Genomic DNA, 16290 nt, shown 5'->3' with positions numbered 1-16290 from the left:
CATGGCAGGAGCATGGAACTGAATGGGATTTAATGTCCCTTCCAACCCAAGCCATTCTAGGACTTTATGATTAGCATCAAGCTTTGCTATAGGAGCTGTGCGTAGAGTCTCTGTTTGCACTCAGGTGCAAAGCTCAGAGGGTGGTTGCTGCAAAAGAAGTTTTCTGCATGTTTGTCCCCTGAACTCACTGTATCCCATTGCTCTCCTGCTGGTATCCTGAGGGATGAGGTAGGATGTGATTTCCAACTCACTCATTTCCACTGCTATCAATGGAGTCATGAACTTTGTCATTGGAGCATAAGACCTGTTTGTGTTGAATAAAAGCAGTAGCAGTGACCCCCTCCTATTTGATTATGGCAGTCACTGGAGACAGGTGTTGCCATCCCAATGGGCTCTAATTTGCTCTACACAGAAGAAGGAGACAGAGGCATTGATTTTCCCTCTGCAACTATCAGAGGGATGCTTTCCTGGCTGTGAAGAGAGTGGTATCCTTAGGACACATCTCCCCCAGTGTTCCAGCATGAAATGAGAGTGTAATGAGAGTCAAGGGCATTGTTTGCCTTCGGAGATAAGCAACTCAAACACATCTAAGACTTGCCTCCAAAGATTATGAAATAAGCTCTCAAAGAACTTGAGGCAGGAACATTTTTAATTTTTCCTGTAACAGAGACAGGTGGGATGTGTCAAATGATAAGAGTGTGAGACATATGAAGACAAAGAGAGGGAGATGATAAAAATGAAGAAACACTGGGTAGTAGATTTGGTGTAGCAGCTGACATTAATCAAACAAGTTTTGCAAAGTTTTGTCAAGAAATTGATCCAGGGAGCAGAGTGCATAGGCAGGACTTTTAAGTGCACTTTATGTTTTCCTGTATAGCCTGTGAGAGACTCATTGTGTCACTGTAAACACTTTGAGACATCAATAAATGACACTGGAAACCCGCTGGCACCTGAAGTGAACAACGCCTGTATTTGAGTTGAAAGACAGTGTGTAGCTACCGTGTACTTTGTCATCCATTTCACCCTTTCATTCTGACAAACCTTCCCTCTCCTGTCACTTGTCTTTCAGATGCAAGTGCTTGTGACAAGTGCCCTGAGGACTACTGGTCTAATGAGAACCACACATCCTGTATCCCGAAGCAGATAGAGTTTCTATCCTGGACAGAGCCCTTTGGAATCGCTTTAACTCTCTTTGCTGTGCTGGGAATTTTCCTGACTTCTTTTGTCCTGGGAGTCTTCACCAAATTTCGCAACACTCCCATTGTCAAGGCCACAAACCGGGAGCTGTCCTACCTCCTCCTCTTCTCCTTGCTCTGCTGCTTCTCCAGCTCACTGTTCTTCATTGGAGAGCCCCAGAACTGGACTTGCCGACTGCGGCAGCCAGCTTTTGGCATCAGCTTTGTCCTCTGCATCTCCTGCATTCTGGTGAAAACCAATCGTGTCCTGCTTGTCTTCGAGGCCAAGATCCCCACGAGCCTCCACCGAAAGTGGTGGGGCCTCAACCTCCAGTTCCTCCTGGTCTTCTTGTGTACATTTGTGCAGATTGTCATCTGCGTGATTTGGCTCTACACGGCCCCACCATCCAGTTATCGAAACCATGAGCTGGAGGATGAGATTATCTTCATCACCTGCCATGAAGGCTCCTTGATGGCCCTTGGCTTCCTCATTGGCTACACTTGTCTCCTGGCAGCCATCTGCTTCTTTTTTGCTTTCAAGTCTCGAAAGCTGCCTGAGAACTTCAACGAGGCCAAGTTCATCACCTTCAGCATGCTGATCTTCTTCATTGTCTGGATCTCCTTCATCCCTGCTTATGCCAGCACATATGGCAAGTTTGTCTCTGCTGTGGAGGTGATTGCAATACTGGCCGCCAGCTTCGGGCTTCTGGCCTGCATCTTCTTTAACAAAGTCTACATCATCCTCTTCAAGCCTTCCCGCAATACAATCGAGGAGGTGCGCTGCAGTACAGCTGCCCATGCTTTCAAGGTGGCTGCCAGGGCTACGCTGAGACGCAGCAATGTGTCACGCAAGCGTTCCAACAGCCTCGGAGGTTCCACTGGTTCCACCCCATCCTCCTCCATCAGCAGCAAGAGCAACCATGAAGACCCTTTTCCTCTACCGGCTTCTGCCGAGCGGCAGCGGCAGCAGCAGCGTGGGTGCAAGCAGAAGGTCAGCTTTGGGAGTGGCACAGTCACCTTGTCACTGAGTTTTGAGGAGCCACAGAAGAATGCCATGGCCAACAGGAATGCCAAGCGCAGGAACTCCCTGGAGGCCCAGAACAGCGATGACAGCCTGATGCGGCACAGGGCCCTGCTTGCTCTACAGAACAGCGAGTCCCTCAGCGCTGAGCCTGGCTTCCAGACAGCATCCAGCCCAGAGACCAGTTCACAAGAGTCAGTGGTGGGAGACAACAAAGAAGAGGTACCAAACCCTGAGGCCGAGCCCTCCCTGCCATCAGCTAACTCCCGAAATTTTATAGGCACTGGAGGCAGCTCTGTCACAGAAAACACAGTACATTCCTAACAAAAGAAGGTCATGAAAAGCACTTCCCCAAGAGGAACTTGCTCACCTCTTGCTTCTGAATGGGAAAGACAACAAAGATACATATCTGTGACACAGTCCCACCACACATTGTAGCTATCACCAGCAGGGTAAAACATGTGCCTCCAGAGGAAAGACTACCAGAAGCCTGTGTCTGGGGAGCCTTGAACTGAATCTGCAGTTGCTTTACTGAAATTGGGACATGTGGAGAGGACAAGTGAAGGTGGGGCTTAAGCAGAACTCTGCATACTGTCTTGCCTCTGTAAGCTTTTCCTGCCAGACTGCAACTCAGCTGACTATGGGAGGCACTGAGCAATTCCACTATACTCTGCTTTTACATTTATGTATAATATTCCTCTTTCCCACTATGTATAATATTCCCTCTTTATCTGGTATATGTGATCTGTAACCATGTGCATCAGGGCTCTCAGCTCTTCAAAAGCAAGATACACAGTTTCACTTGGGGAAAGCATGGTCACTGGGAAAATAAAAAAGCCCCCAACATCCTGCATGCTGTGTACAGCCAGGGGTGTGAACGTGTAAAGTATTTAATGTGACAGAGCACCCTGCTATTTATATTTAGTAATGTCCCAATTTCTCCTCTCTGCCCAGCAGGAAATACTGGACAGTACCCTTCATAGACTCCATTGCACTAGACCAAGCTACTAGGTTCCTACTGGTTTCTTCCAGCAGATGTAGCTTTACCTCCAGCCTGCCTGCTTTGGTGGAAGGGGAGAACGGATTGTAAATCCCCCTGGAGATTGCTGCAAGATCACAATGAGATGTATTCGTGATTGATTATGTCGCTAGTAGTTGTATGCTTAACAAAGTGTTGCTGCTGTAATATTCCATATGGCATACGTGGCTAACCCTTCCACACCATAGTCAGTGTTGTGCTTTGCCATATTAATCCGCCTCATACCCACGTATAGCATTGCGCTGGTTGTGACAATACTTGTGGGCCTGACACAAAGCAAATGAAACAAGGTGATATGGAGAAATAGCCCCCAAATTTGATAATATTTGAGATGAATATCGCAAGTGTGCATGCTGGTAGAGGATGGAGTAAATAAAACGTACAGAGTTGGGCTCTGAGACATGCAAACTGACAAATGAGTAAGCTGGATGTTTGGTTCCTGTAGGCCTTCAACTAGGCTATGTCCCTCTTAGCCCATTTGAAGAGACAGCACCTAAAGCAGGAAGGGTATACTGTGCCTCAATGAGAGTAAGGACTTCAATAGGGAGCACATCAGAACTTCATTTGTCTTGGCTCTTGTTCAGCACCCCAAAAGTAGACATAAGTGCTCCTGACTCTGCACGGTGTGCCTGGTTCCTCTGCATTCTGCGAATGTTGAGGTAAGAAAGTCCTTAGAACAGATTTCTGTTGCAGACTAGGGAACCTGTCAGGAAGGACAAGGTTATTCTGTAAAATTTACTTCCCTCTTCCCAGATCCCATTTGCAAGAACAGGCACTTGTCACAAAGATGTCAGTACCTCCCCTCATCACACACGAAGGCACTCTTAGACCACTGTGGAATGGTATATAGGCCTGCTACTTATTGCAAGTGGAGAAAAACAGACTGTTGTGAATGTGATGGGGAAAATACCACAATTCTCTTGTTACTGTTTTTGCTTGGTTGACGTTCTGTGTTTCTGTGTGGTTTTTTTCTGGCCAGAGCAGGAAAATAAAACTTACAGGTGACATTACTGCATAAAAACTTGTTTTGCCACCTCCCCTTGCTGCTGACAAGGAAAAGAAGTCTTGCTTCAGGAAAGCACAGTGGAAGTCCAGAACCCAAAGAAGAATGCTGTTCAGACAAGTTATTTGTACCCTTTTGTTTATTGCCCTGCTGATTGCAGGCTCCAGGCATAATTTAGAGTTGGTAACTGAGACCTGCGATTTCCTTTATCTAACTAAATGCGTGAACAGAGATGGCCACTAGATGGCAAAAGGACTAAGAGAAATACTTTGTGGCTCACTTAAAATTAAGCTCAGTAGCCAGTTTGTCGTAGTGCTAGTGAATCACTCCTACATGTCAGATCCAGTATGCAACCCCTGATGTAGGTGGCTTTTAAAGCATAGAAGTACTTGGTGAATTCAATAAGGGCAATATAAGATGTAAACTGTGCACAGACATGAGAAATGAAGTCAGCACTGCCTGCCTTGTTTACCCTGAGCTAAAAGCCCAGGCTGTATGAGCCCCTCTGCTGCAGCCTTATTGCAGTGACACACATGCTAGAGGCAAGGGAAAAGCAGTAAAAGGACAAAAAAGGACCCCTTAATGAAGGTGATCTGCAGCCAAATCCTTTATTCCATACACAGAGGGTATAGGTTCTCATCCTGCCAAGTTCCAGAGAAGAGAAAAGTTGCTCAGCCACATGTCCAAAAACCCATCTCTGTGTCACAGGGGGTAATGCTGATGTCTCTGTGTCACAGGGGATAATGCTGATGACAAGCTGGGCAGCATCTCTCTGTAGATAGTTCACACCCAAGAACATCCACTAGCATGTCCCATCATATGAATGGCTGCTACTCCCCAACCCTCATCCCCTACACTCCTACGGCTCAAAACCCTACTGGAAACAACGTGCCCTTGTTGCTATTCACTGGACTATGCAGTAGAGAAGCAGTGGGGACAAGAAGCAGAGTGTATCAGCCCTGCACTGAATTTCCACTGGCAGATTTGGCTGATGGATGAGGAACAGGGACCATCCCAGTGCTGCAGGAGGATATTCCAGAGCGAGGCCCGGATGCAGCTCCCGACCATCCACTGAGGCGACCCGAGGCCCCGCCCCGCTTCCTCCCGCTGCCCCGCTCGTCTTGGGGCGGCGGCTGGGAGCGGATCGGTGTGTTACGTTGCCACCATGTTGTGTGGAGGTGCCTCCAAGACCCAGCCCGCCACCAGCGAGACGCAGCAGATCGCGGATGAGGTGAGGGGGTTGGGCCCGAGGAGGGCGGCGGAGCCGAGCGGGGCTAAGGCGGCTCTACTGGCTGCGCACACCGCTGGTGCCGGCCCCGGTGCGGGGTTGAACCTGCTGCGCTGAGGCCGCGGCCCTGCCCGAAGGACGGGCAGCAGCTTTAGGCAGCCGAACGGAGAGCCTCTACATCCCTCAAAACGTAAATAAATGGACGAGAGAGAAGACAGAGCGTGGGGGAATATAGCGAGCAATTGGGAACCCCTCAGAGCACTGCCTGTGGCCTGAGGCGACAGGAGCACTACCTGATGTGTGAAGGGTCTGCTCTACATTGAGCTTCTTACAGGCTAAGTCTATAACCAACCTTCTGCTTTTGGACCAGGAGAAAGAGGCAGGCAAATGCCCGTGCAGTTCCTGCTGCTCTGTGAGCCATTCAGCTCCCCCTTCTCTCTCCCCCCTGCGTGTGTTTTCACTCCCAAAAACGCCTGTGCCAACAAGTTCTTTCACAGTGTGTGCTCTCGTTCCAGCCATGGGCAGTAGCTGTGCTCATCCCTTTGGCTTTATCAGCACAGAGAAGTGCACTGTTAGTGTCCAGATTTGTTTCTAAAGGCAAAGACACAGCGGTCTGTGAATTAAAGCTGGGCTAGCTGACTTTGATGAGGTTATGTCAGCAAAGAAACCACCCCAAACCACATGCTGGAAGCACCAGTCTGAGCCTGTGTGCAGTTTGGAGCGCAGAGGAAATCCCAGGGCAGGGATTTCCACATGGCTCTGCTCAGCCTTTGGCTTCTCACTGCAGCTGTGGCAGGCCTCGGTCAGGGGTATCTGCAACCACTTGCTCCAGGAGTAAGCAGACAGGGTGTGCAAGTAGTCAGAGATCCTCCACTATATGATAATGGTCAGCCCTGACACTGGACTGAAGGTGATTCATGTGGGGAGGGGCTGCAGTGCCAGGCAGTGTGGGGCTGTGTCTAGTCACCTCCATGCATGGAAATGGCATGGCTTTACTGTGGTGTAGCAGAGCAGGCTGATAGCAGGTCTTTCAGAGGCTGCTTCTATCTGGGCTCTCCTAACTGAGTCAGGATGTCCACTGATCATATGCTGCGGTGAGTCATTGCTGTGACACCCAGCAAGCTGCACCTGCATGTGACTCTGAGCTGACTGTAGTCATGGAGCCTGGAGTTTTTAATGGAAACACCAAATGTGCTGAGCTGGAGCAGTGTTCTCCTCCTTGCATTTCAGAATGCAAACTTGTTGGGCGTGCTTTGGTTCCTATTTCCACAGGGCAGCAGGTGGGATGCAGGCAGTAGCAATGTAATAGGATAGGAAGAATGGAAGTAAATCATGTAACTGAAAAGAGAACATCTCTCTGCTATTACTGTTGCACTGGAGTAGAGGAGGGCTGGATAATGACTGAATCGCATCACTGTGTTGCCTTGGCTGCCTGCCTGAGTTCCTGGCCCTGCTTTAATGTGAAATGAGGAACTGAATGTATGAGGCACACTGTCGTATGAGCCACAAGTCATAAATATCAAATGCCGTGTCAGTCTTAACTAACTTCCTATTTCCCTAAGGTGAAGCCTCAGCTTGAAGAGAAAGAAGGGAAAACCTTTGATGTCTTCACTGCAGTGGAGTTCAAAACTCAGTTGGTGGCGGGGACAAACTACTTCATCAAGGTAGAGGACACTGGGCAACGGGGAAAAAATTAACATTGGAATGGGTTTTTCTGTTTACTTACCTTCATGTTAATGCTTGTGAGTTAGCTTTAATAAGAGAAATATTGGAAAAAACCATTTCTCTCCCACCTCTCTGATTCCCCCATCCTCAAAACACGCCAGCCTAAATCCTCCTCCTGATGAAGGTTGCTCCTCACCCCTCACTGCTTTTCCTACCTTTCAGGTTCATGTTGGCAATGATGAGTTCATGCACCTGCGGGTATTCAGAAGCCTTCCTCATGAGAACAAGCCATTGAGTCTTCATGGATACCAGAGCAGCAAGACCAAGCATGATGAACTGGCCTATTTCTAGTAAACTTATCTCATGCGCTTTCCTAATGATTTCTTATATATATTTTCTGTAAGCTGCAAAATGTTGATTTCTGTGCCAACAAAGAAAACTATTTTTTTTTTAAGACTTAATGCTAGAAAGAAAGAAAAACCATGTTTTTCTTATTTCATTCCCTTACTGTGCAATATCTAAATGAATTACATAGCTCTCCTTTCACCGTTTGCTAATGCAAACCTGAATAGCCGCACTGATTGTGGTGTAGCTTAATACTGTGCTCATGGGCTTCCCTGACCTGGAAACTGATAGGGAGTGACAGCAGCACTCACATATTTGCAGCAGGGAGCAAGAGGAAAACCTGAGTCTTCTATGTGCCGTTTTGCAATTGTGGGTATATCTGTAGATTTAAATTGTATCATGTTTTTTTATTGGCAAATATCTGAAACAAGAGAGAGAGGTGAGCTGCAGTCTTGTAAGAGACATTCCCTTGGTACTAATGCTTTTCCTCTTGCCAGCAGTAGGATGTCATGTCCAGTAGTTGTTTTTAATTGCTTATTTTCTGAGTACTGAGGAAAACTACTGGCAAGGAATTTCAGCTGGACAAGCATTTCTGCATTGACGACAATAAATATTTCTCTCAAATGTAGGTGGTATATTTCACTGGTGTTTCATTGTTTTCTTTACTAGTTTTTCAATACTGGTGGTTATCTTGCTCAGAGCTTTTTCCCATATGCTTTTTTCATGCTCCAGATGTCCTTATGTTTACAGTTGTTTTTGTGTTTTAATTAGAAGTACTTTATTTTAATCTGGTGAGGGACATGGAAGGAACCAGCCCAATTCTACATTACACTGCTGTATGTTCTTGGTCCTATAGTGAAGAAACTCCCAGCAGTTCTGAGAAGAAAGGGCATGGTGAACTTACATGTGTATTGCTGTGCTTCTTACATACAATGTAGGGTAGCATTGCTTACACAAAGCATATTCTGCCTCCTGATTATTAAGGGAGGGCTTAACAGATCTCTCAACTAATTTCTTTGCGTATATGCTTTTAGTTATATCTGCCAAAAGAGTCCCCACCCTTAGTGTTAATGGGGTTGTGGTGGTTTGGGGTTGCCCTTTATCTTTGTCCCCACCTTAACTGAAGACTTGTCATTGCAGGTGGCTGATGCTACAAGAAAGGGTGAGCTCCGTACATCCCCAGTCATCACAGTCATTCCCTACTCCAGGGCCTGAACACTGGGATAGAGCTGTTCCTGCTGCAGCTCCTCCCACTACTTTGAGTAATTCCACCCTTTCTTGAACCCCACCCCAAACAGCCAAGCTGCTTTTAGAGAGGGTCACGTAGTTTGACTTCTCAGCTCCTCCCCTGGAAATACATTTATCTCTCACAGCTTCTGAAGAGCAGCCAGTAGCTTGTAACTGATTCACTTAAAGCAAACCCAAGAAGTATGTGGCCTGTTACACTCAAAAGTATTCTCGGAACCGTCCAAGCTTTGTATTCAGAGCTTGCCTTGACAGTACTTGGAAAGAAGAGCTGAAAGGGGTGTAGTGTACTCAGAGCTACAATACTGCAGGTGGCAGAAGCAGGTGTGACTAGTACTTCAGAGCCCACTCAAGCTTTAGCCAGGCAGCAGATCTAGACATGACACGCGGTAGACGAACAGCTTTCAAGCATATTTTAATCTCATGCATTTACTGACAGAAGCAGAATCCACATGTGGCTTGCAGAAGTGAGGAACCATCATTCCTCAGCACCCTCAGAAGTAATCCAGAGGATCATCTCTGGTTTTGCCAGTCTGATAAGCAGTAAGTCTGGGACCTTGGTTCTCATGGGGAAGGGCTTCAAATATTCTTAAGTGGACATAATCATTTTCACCATTCTGGACCTGAAAACAAGAACATGTGTACAACTGAAAGATGACAGCGAATACTCAGAAGAATATGTTCTGTCAGGAGCTTCATTTTAGGCATATTTCCAATTCCATTTCAACAACTCTTAACCAAGTCTGGGCTGTAAATTGCAACAGAAACTATGTTTCTACGTAATAGAGACTAATAAACCATTATAAAAACCTTGAGGTTCATGTTAATGAAAAATGAGGACTGCCCAGTTGTGGAAGCACCCAAAGGAATAGCAGGAGCTACACTTTGCTGGCATCCTATTTAACTCACCGAGATTCCACTTGGTCCATCAGCTTGAAACTTCCCATCCAGAAAGTCCTTACAAAGATTTCCTACAAAGTTATGCATTATTTCCTCTGTGCAGAGCCAAGTACAACAGGTGCTTAACTCTTACAGAGGGCCACAGTATGGAAGGAAAGTTTCATGCCTTTGGCTCTAAAAGGACTTTCCATGCTTTCTAGTGACCACAGCACAGCACTACGTCTTGGTCTGGATTACATCTCAGCTGTAAGTCTGTTGGTTAAATATTAATGATGTGGAAAATTCCAAAGTGTTGCAAAGAATGGCTCTTGTGACAGAGCTCATACCAGTCAATGCTAAGAGCAGCTTGGTCATGAGGCTTAGCATGGACCGAGGCAAGTACTTCACAAGTGATTGCCTAAGTCAGCAATAAGACGGCGCTAAGGGAAGAAATGCAACCACACACTACTTCTGGCTTGACCACAGCCTTCCTGTGAATTGTTACTCTTCATCAGCACTTTGCCCAAAAAGGGAAGGCTCATCTCACAGGAGCAGGACAAGGATAATCATCACTCATTTAAGCAAGGCTCAGATTGGCCGTATAATATAATTTCCCAGCGCACACAGAATGTAGATTTAACTGTAAAGCTTGGCAGTGTCTGTCCTTCCACAGATCAAATAAGATGAGAGCAAATCTCTGCAGAAGCACTGCCCCCCAAGCCCCAGCTGCCAATTCTCTTCGTGTCAAGGCTACACAGGCTGATATAGCCACTGCAATACTTCTCCATCAGATCCTCGGGCTGACCTGGAATCAATTGAAATAATCACTACCAGGGAATGGAAAGGCAATAGGAAAGTCACTGCTGGAACTTTATAAACAGCAGGAGATACTCCTAATTCCATTAGTCACATAAGAGGGTTTTCTACATTTGCACAGGGGCAAGAAATGGAAGCAAGTCACCTACACTGTTTAATTACATAGTCCCTCTTATCATATGTACAAACCTTAACGAAGTAATTGACTCCAGCAACCACCTGAGACCGGTATAATATGGCTGTAAAGATGCCATAGGTCTTGTTCTCCCTGCCTTCTAATTGTGGCTTCACCTGTAAAAAGAAAAGGAAATATGGTTGGTAGGTTCATATTTAAGCTTTTCCTTCCCAACAACCACTCCAATTTTCAGTCTTTATTTCAGTAGTGAAATAAACTCTGAACCATCAAAATAACTCAATTTACATCCAAATCTTCAGCTATTTCTCCTGCTTTAAGCATTACCTCCAGCATTCTTTAAAATCTAATTTATAATTAGTCTCCCTAATAGGGGCAGAAGTTATAGCTGTGGTGGTTTTGGTACCCTTGGTTCTGTAGGAACAAACATCAGCATTGCTCCTCTCCAGACTTACGATGTCTCACGAACTCTGACCACTATTTCCTCATTTGTCGCTTACAAATAGAGCCTTCCTTAAAACCATGCAGGCGTGCAGCTTCTTAATCCTCACATGGAAAAACAAGTTATGTTTCTAAGCCCTTATCTACCAGCTGCTTTAACGCCAAACATTGCTCAGTTTTAGGCAACAGCCATAAAACAAGGAGACAGAACAAACAGCATCCCCTGGCTTGCTAAGGATGAGGCTACAGAGAAGGCAAAGGTGCAAGTGCATAACCACATGATCCCAAGAGCTAACAGGTTCTGAACATATCACAGTTTGCAGACACTTCTCCTAACTGCATTCACATCACACCAATTGCTCCCACTCTTAGCAGAGCGTAAAATCATACAGAATGACACTATTAAAGGGTGATGTTAATCCAGCTGGAAGCACAGGAGGGCTGCCCCAACACAACTCATGCCTTCTCTTTCCCATTCTCAGCACAAGGCAGAATGTTCCACTTTGGGCAGCTGTCAAAGAGGGAAGAACTCATCCCTCAGAACTGTGAGGGTGAAGGCGGCTGCTGGAATCACCTGGTAGGAGTCATGAAAGGAGCTCTGTGGTGCCCTATAGTCCTGCTCCTGATCCTTGGGATGCACCTTATAGCTTTTTAAGAGTTGCTGCACCACTGGGCATAACAGGTTCTGCAGGTTGTCAATGATGTGAGGAATTTTCTCCCTTCAAATACATGAACCTCAGTGCTGGCATAGTAGATTGGTCTTCCAACTATATAACTAAAGGTAGCCACCACTATGCCTACCTACAGGCAAAGACAGAAAAGTGATTTGGCTTCGTCTTCTTGGCACAACACCAATCCAGAATGCTGAGCAAATATGCACCATTGATCACAGGGATCCCCATTTTCAGCTTCTTCAGTTTGAACACTCGATATCACCATTTGGTCTTCCTACCTTCACAATAGATTCAAGAGTCAGTCCTTTACACAGAATTCATCTATAGACAGGCTGCAACTCACCTGGTCAACAAGATGCTGGACCTCTGGAGTGGCAGGTTTAGGGTCAGACAAGCCCCCAGTCATCATGGTGGCAGGAAACTTCTTGGAGATAATGCAGTGGTTCTGAGGAGGGATGTCCAGAGAAGTCTGAGAGGAATCACCAGGCAACTCCTATAAATACATAACACATGTCAGAGAGTCACATGACATTTAACATATGGAACTTACCATTACTGAACTAGAGGGGGAGAGAAATGGGGAAAACAGAGGCAAAAGCCATGTAAAGCAGCAATTATAGTCACACTGAATGTACAGAACACTTTGAGCTCTTATGTGCATAATATTTCCACATCAATAAAAAAGAGTAAATGAGAGTCTCCAGCCCCCATACCTGAAGACAGTTGGTTTGGGCTGAAACCAGAAGCTCTTGCCTCTCCACCCACATGCAGGTGACTATCTCATACACTCAGGAAACCGATCAAAGTCACACCTAGTATTTCCCAACACCATCCAAGATCAGCAGAAAGCAGTCAGAAACTTCCTTAGCACAAGTCCCATTGAAATTACGTCATGATAGGATGGAGTTCACTCAGTGAGCCTGCTGATGACACCAAGTGGAGTGGTGCAGTTGACACAATGGAAGGAAGGGATGCTGTCTGAGTCTGATAAGGAAGGTCTCAGGTCAGCATGAGGCAATCAGCATCACTTTGTGGACACTTTTACATTTGAAAGCATTTCTTTGGACTTGTTTGCCTTTGAACAGAAAGGCCCAGGAGCGTTTATTGGCTGAAGATTTGGCCTGAGAGCAAATGAAAGCAGCTGATACAGGAGATTTGGAGATGATACCACTGTATCCTGCAAAGGCAAGATAGAAGCTGCCTTTTCTAACTGCTGCCTTCCTCTAACCTGGTGACTTTAATTTGCAAGGCCTAGAAGATAGTAGCAGGGGAGTTCCTGCTGAGATCCTGAAGCCTGAGTAGAGCATTAGTTGAATTAGAAAGATCTCAATAACTTGATGTGCGTTATTCCTCTGAGTGTCAGATGACTTGCAGACACCTGCTGACTAGAGGAGGTGCAACTCAGGAGATGGAAAAAGATTCACCTCCCTCAAAACTTACTGTGTAGGATAAGACAGATGACAGCCAGGGGGATAAGATGGGCTCAAAGAGTGGGCACAAGAACACCTAATGATGTCTACCAAGGCCAAATGTGAGTTGTTGCACTCGAGTCAAAGCAAACTCAGACATATACAGACTGGGAGAGCTATTCTGTGATTCTATGATTCTATGATCTCAATAGCCTTCTAAATGGGAAAGATGAGCAGATTTTCTTTTATGTGCAATGACTTTACTTCCTTCTGCTTGGTCAGGAAGGTGCTTGGCCAAAACCAGAAGGGGAAAAAACCAACAATCCTAGGCTCATGTAAGTACCACAGTCCCAAACTTGTGCAGCAGCGTTATGTGACTCAATAAAAGCCATATGAGGAAAAAGTAATTTTCCTGATACAATGTCTTTCTGAACATAATGAAACACATTCCCAGTTCTTGGGAACAGACTCTCAAGCTGGAAGCCCGCCATCTCCTCAGCCCGCCATTTCCTCTGAATTCATCACTCCAGATGAGAATCTCACAGCACATCTCGTGGAGTACCTGGTAACTCAAGTCAATGAGTTCAACCTCATTCTTCTGCACAGCACACAGCTGACTCACTCAAACACACATAAGCTTTCACTACACTGCCTACAGCAAGGTGGTAGATGAAGATGATGATGAAGATGAACCAGAAGAGCCAGTTCACCTTACTGAGGTCAGAAGCCACAGAATAAATTAAAGAACTAATCAGCGTCACTGTTAAACAAGTTTACAAATGTCTTCATTCACTAGGATGCAGATGTCACTAACTCCCTTGTTTTCCAAGGTGGTGGCACAGTACCCAGGGCAGCATACTTTCTCTTGAGGACTCTTGCTTCTTATTAGCAAGAAATGCACTGAGTACCAAGTTAAGTCACAGTCTCAGGTAGACTCTAGGAGAGATACTAAGTACATTAATGCTGTGTAGAAATCACTCATTGGACTTCGTGTCTATGGGCTTGTTGGTTTTGGCTTCAAGGCATGTGGATAAAAGTACCAGTAGAGAAACAAAACCAGAAACAAACAAGAAATGTGTCCGTGAGTTATTTTTGAACAAGAAATGAAGCCAGCTCCAAATAAATGATTGGGATGCCTAAGTGAGTAGAATAGATCAGTCCTTTATTGCAAAGTTAAGACATGATTGACCATGACTTAATGTCTCAGCCTATGGTAGCAGTCAATCGCCTACTCCCTCAGACTGCTTCAAGATAATCAAGTTATATCCTTAAAAACTTTCTCTAAAGAGATTAGTTATTTCACCAGTCTCGAGTGCCGAAGGGCTACAGAAGACAACAGCACTGAGTGATAGAAAAAAAACTTGCTTTTTATTTCACAACAGGAGGATGTGACATAGGAGTTACTGGTGTATGGCAAGAAGGACATGAGCCCACAAGGTGCCCTCGCAGCCCAGAAAGCCAACCATATCATAGCATCATAGAAACAGAGTGGTTTGGATTGGAAGGAACATTTAAGACCACCTAGTTCCAACCCCCCTATTACAGGTAGATGCGGACCTGTTGGAGCACATCAAGAGGGGGGCAAAAAAATGGAACACCTGCCCTATGAGGACAGGTAGAGAGAGCTGGGGCTGTTCAGCCTGGAGAAGAGAAGGCTCTGATGTGACCTAATAGTGGCCTTTCAGTATCTAAAGGTGCCACATAAGAAGGAAAGAGACAGACTCCAGCAGGGTCTGCTGTGACAGAACAAGGGTCATAGCTCCAAACTAAAAGAAGGCAGATTTAGATTGGACATAAGGAAGATGTTTTGTACCATAAGGGCAGTGAGGCTCTGGAAAAAGGTTGCCCAGAGAGGTGATGGAAGCCCCCCTGTAGGAATAAGGTGACATTTCATTCTAGTTCAGAGTGTGACAACACTATACGGAACTGTAACATTGTGAATTCTTTCAGTCATTGGTTAAGAAACAGATTTACAACTACCTGGTGACTGGAGACAAAACTGTAACAATCTTGTGAAGGCCTCAGAACAAAACCTGTACTATAACACTCTTCTGAAAGTCGCAGAACAAACACATGATGTGCACAATGGAGAAGCCAAGTTAGTCCTGTTGCTTAAGGTGGTCTTGGGTCCTACCCCACCAATGACCCTCCACAACCACCAAGGTTGAACCACTTTTCTGAGTCTTAACTTGGAGGGCTGTGTATTGGTGTAACAAACCATAAGCCACTTTGGCTTGCAACACCTGTCTTGGGGGACATTCAAGGTCAGGCTTGATGGGGCTCTGAGCAACCTGATGTAGCTGTAGGTATCATCCCTGCTCACTGCAGGGGAGTTGGACTTGATGACCTTTAAAGGTCCCTCCCAACTCAAACAATTCTGATTCTTTAAGACAGCAAAGCCTTTTCCTCCTTCCCCATGCCCCAGAGCATGACATGCAATTCCAGGTACTCACCTTAGTTCCAACAAGTTCCAACAGCCACATTCAAGCAGCCTCTGATCCATGTGATTTGCAATACACTGTATGATATTACTCTGCACTCACAGTAAACCAAATGGAGTAATTCAGCTTTCAACCCTCTGTAAACAAACTGTAAACACTTGAAGAGAGGAGCATTTGGGACTTAGAAGCTTTCTTGGGTTTCAGAAGTTTTTCCACATAAAGGCTTATTCAAATCTACTTTCTTGGCTCTGTATTTAAATGAATGGTTACAGTAGAACAGTGATTAATTCTTCAGAGGAATTGATGCCACCTCCATACACACTGGCAGAAGTTCACATTGTACAAGTGGCTTAAATGAACTGCAGTTCTAAATTGAGACTCTGAAGAGAACAAAGCTTTCAGGACCTTACATTAAGACCCAGTATTAGAGGACCAACACTGGAATCCAAACCATTTGCTCTCACTATCCGATCAGTGGAAATCAGCACCTCCCGTGGAAATTAAGTTACCAGCAACTTGGCCCACAGTCCTGAGCAGCACTTGGTTTCTACCTGCAAAGCTTTTAAGGACACAAGAGTTTACAGCCATTTTAGTGGCATAACTGAATGCCAAAGTGTTTGCAAGATGGAATCTGCATTTTATGGCTTTGTTCAATGGTAATTCAAGTCCTATTACTAGTCTGTAACAGAAGAGCTGCTAACCAAGTGGACCTTGTTATCTGACAGACAGACATCCAGAGACAGTAAAAACTAGATGTATGATTACAGCAATTTCAT

General features: G+C 45.5%; 3 protein-coding genes across 3 annotated transcripts in view; 2 read left to right on the top strand and 1 right to left on the bottom strand.

Moving 5' to 3' along the window:
* CASR (calcium sensing receptor) overlaps positions 1-4256 on the top strand; it is a 60289-nt gene extending 56033 nt beyond the window's left edge. Inside the window, exon 7 of the mRNA XM_015873473.3 lies at positions 1070-4256. Within this exon, the coding sequence (XP_015728959.2) occupies positions 1070-2520 (1451 nt within the window). The 3' untranslated portion in view covers positions 2521-4256. The remainder of the gene's footprint in view (positions 1-1069) is intronic.
* Positions 4257-5347: 1091 nt separating this feature from the next.
* LOC107319025 (cystatin-B-like) lies at positions 5348-8104 on the top strand. The gene is made up of 3 exons (XM_015873520.3): positions 5348-5469; positions 7029-7130; positions 7354-8104. Exons 1-3 carry the CDS (start codon positions 5404-5406, stop codon positions 7480-7482), a joined length of 297 nt encoding a protein of 98 aa, XP_015729006.1. The 5' UTR covers positions 5348-5403; the 3' UTR covers positions 7483-8104.
* Positions 8105-9120: 1016 nt separating this feature from the next.
* Positions 9121-12135, bottom strand: LOC107319031 (leukocyte cysteine proteinase inhibitor 1-like). Its single transcript, XM_015873526.3, has 3 exons — positions 12008-12135; positions 10606-10707; positions 9121-9344 (listed from the first exon to the last, which is right to left on the bottom strand). Exons 1-3 carry the CDS (start codon positions 12071-12073, stop codon positions 9216-9218), a joined length of 297 nt encoding a protein of 98 aa, XP_015729012.2. The 5' UTR covers positions 12074-12135; the 3' UTR covers positions 9121-9215.
* Between the last annotated feature and the right edge of the window lie 4155 nt (positions 12136-16290).

Source organism: Coturnix japonica, chromosome 1 (assembly GCF_054131305.1).
Source record: "Coturnix japonica strain WE chromosome 1, WE-NBRP24, whole genome shotgun sequence".
Taxonomy (NCBI): Eukaryota; Metazoa; Chordata; class Aves; order Galliformes; family Phasianidae; genus Coturnix; species Coturnix japonica.
Note: the sequence above shows the minus strand (reverse complement) of the source record. Positions and strands in the feature narration are given on the sequence as shown.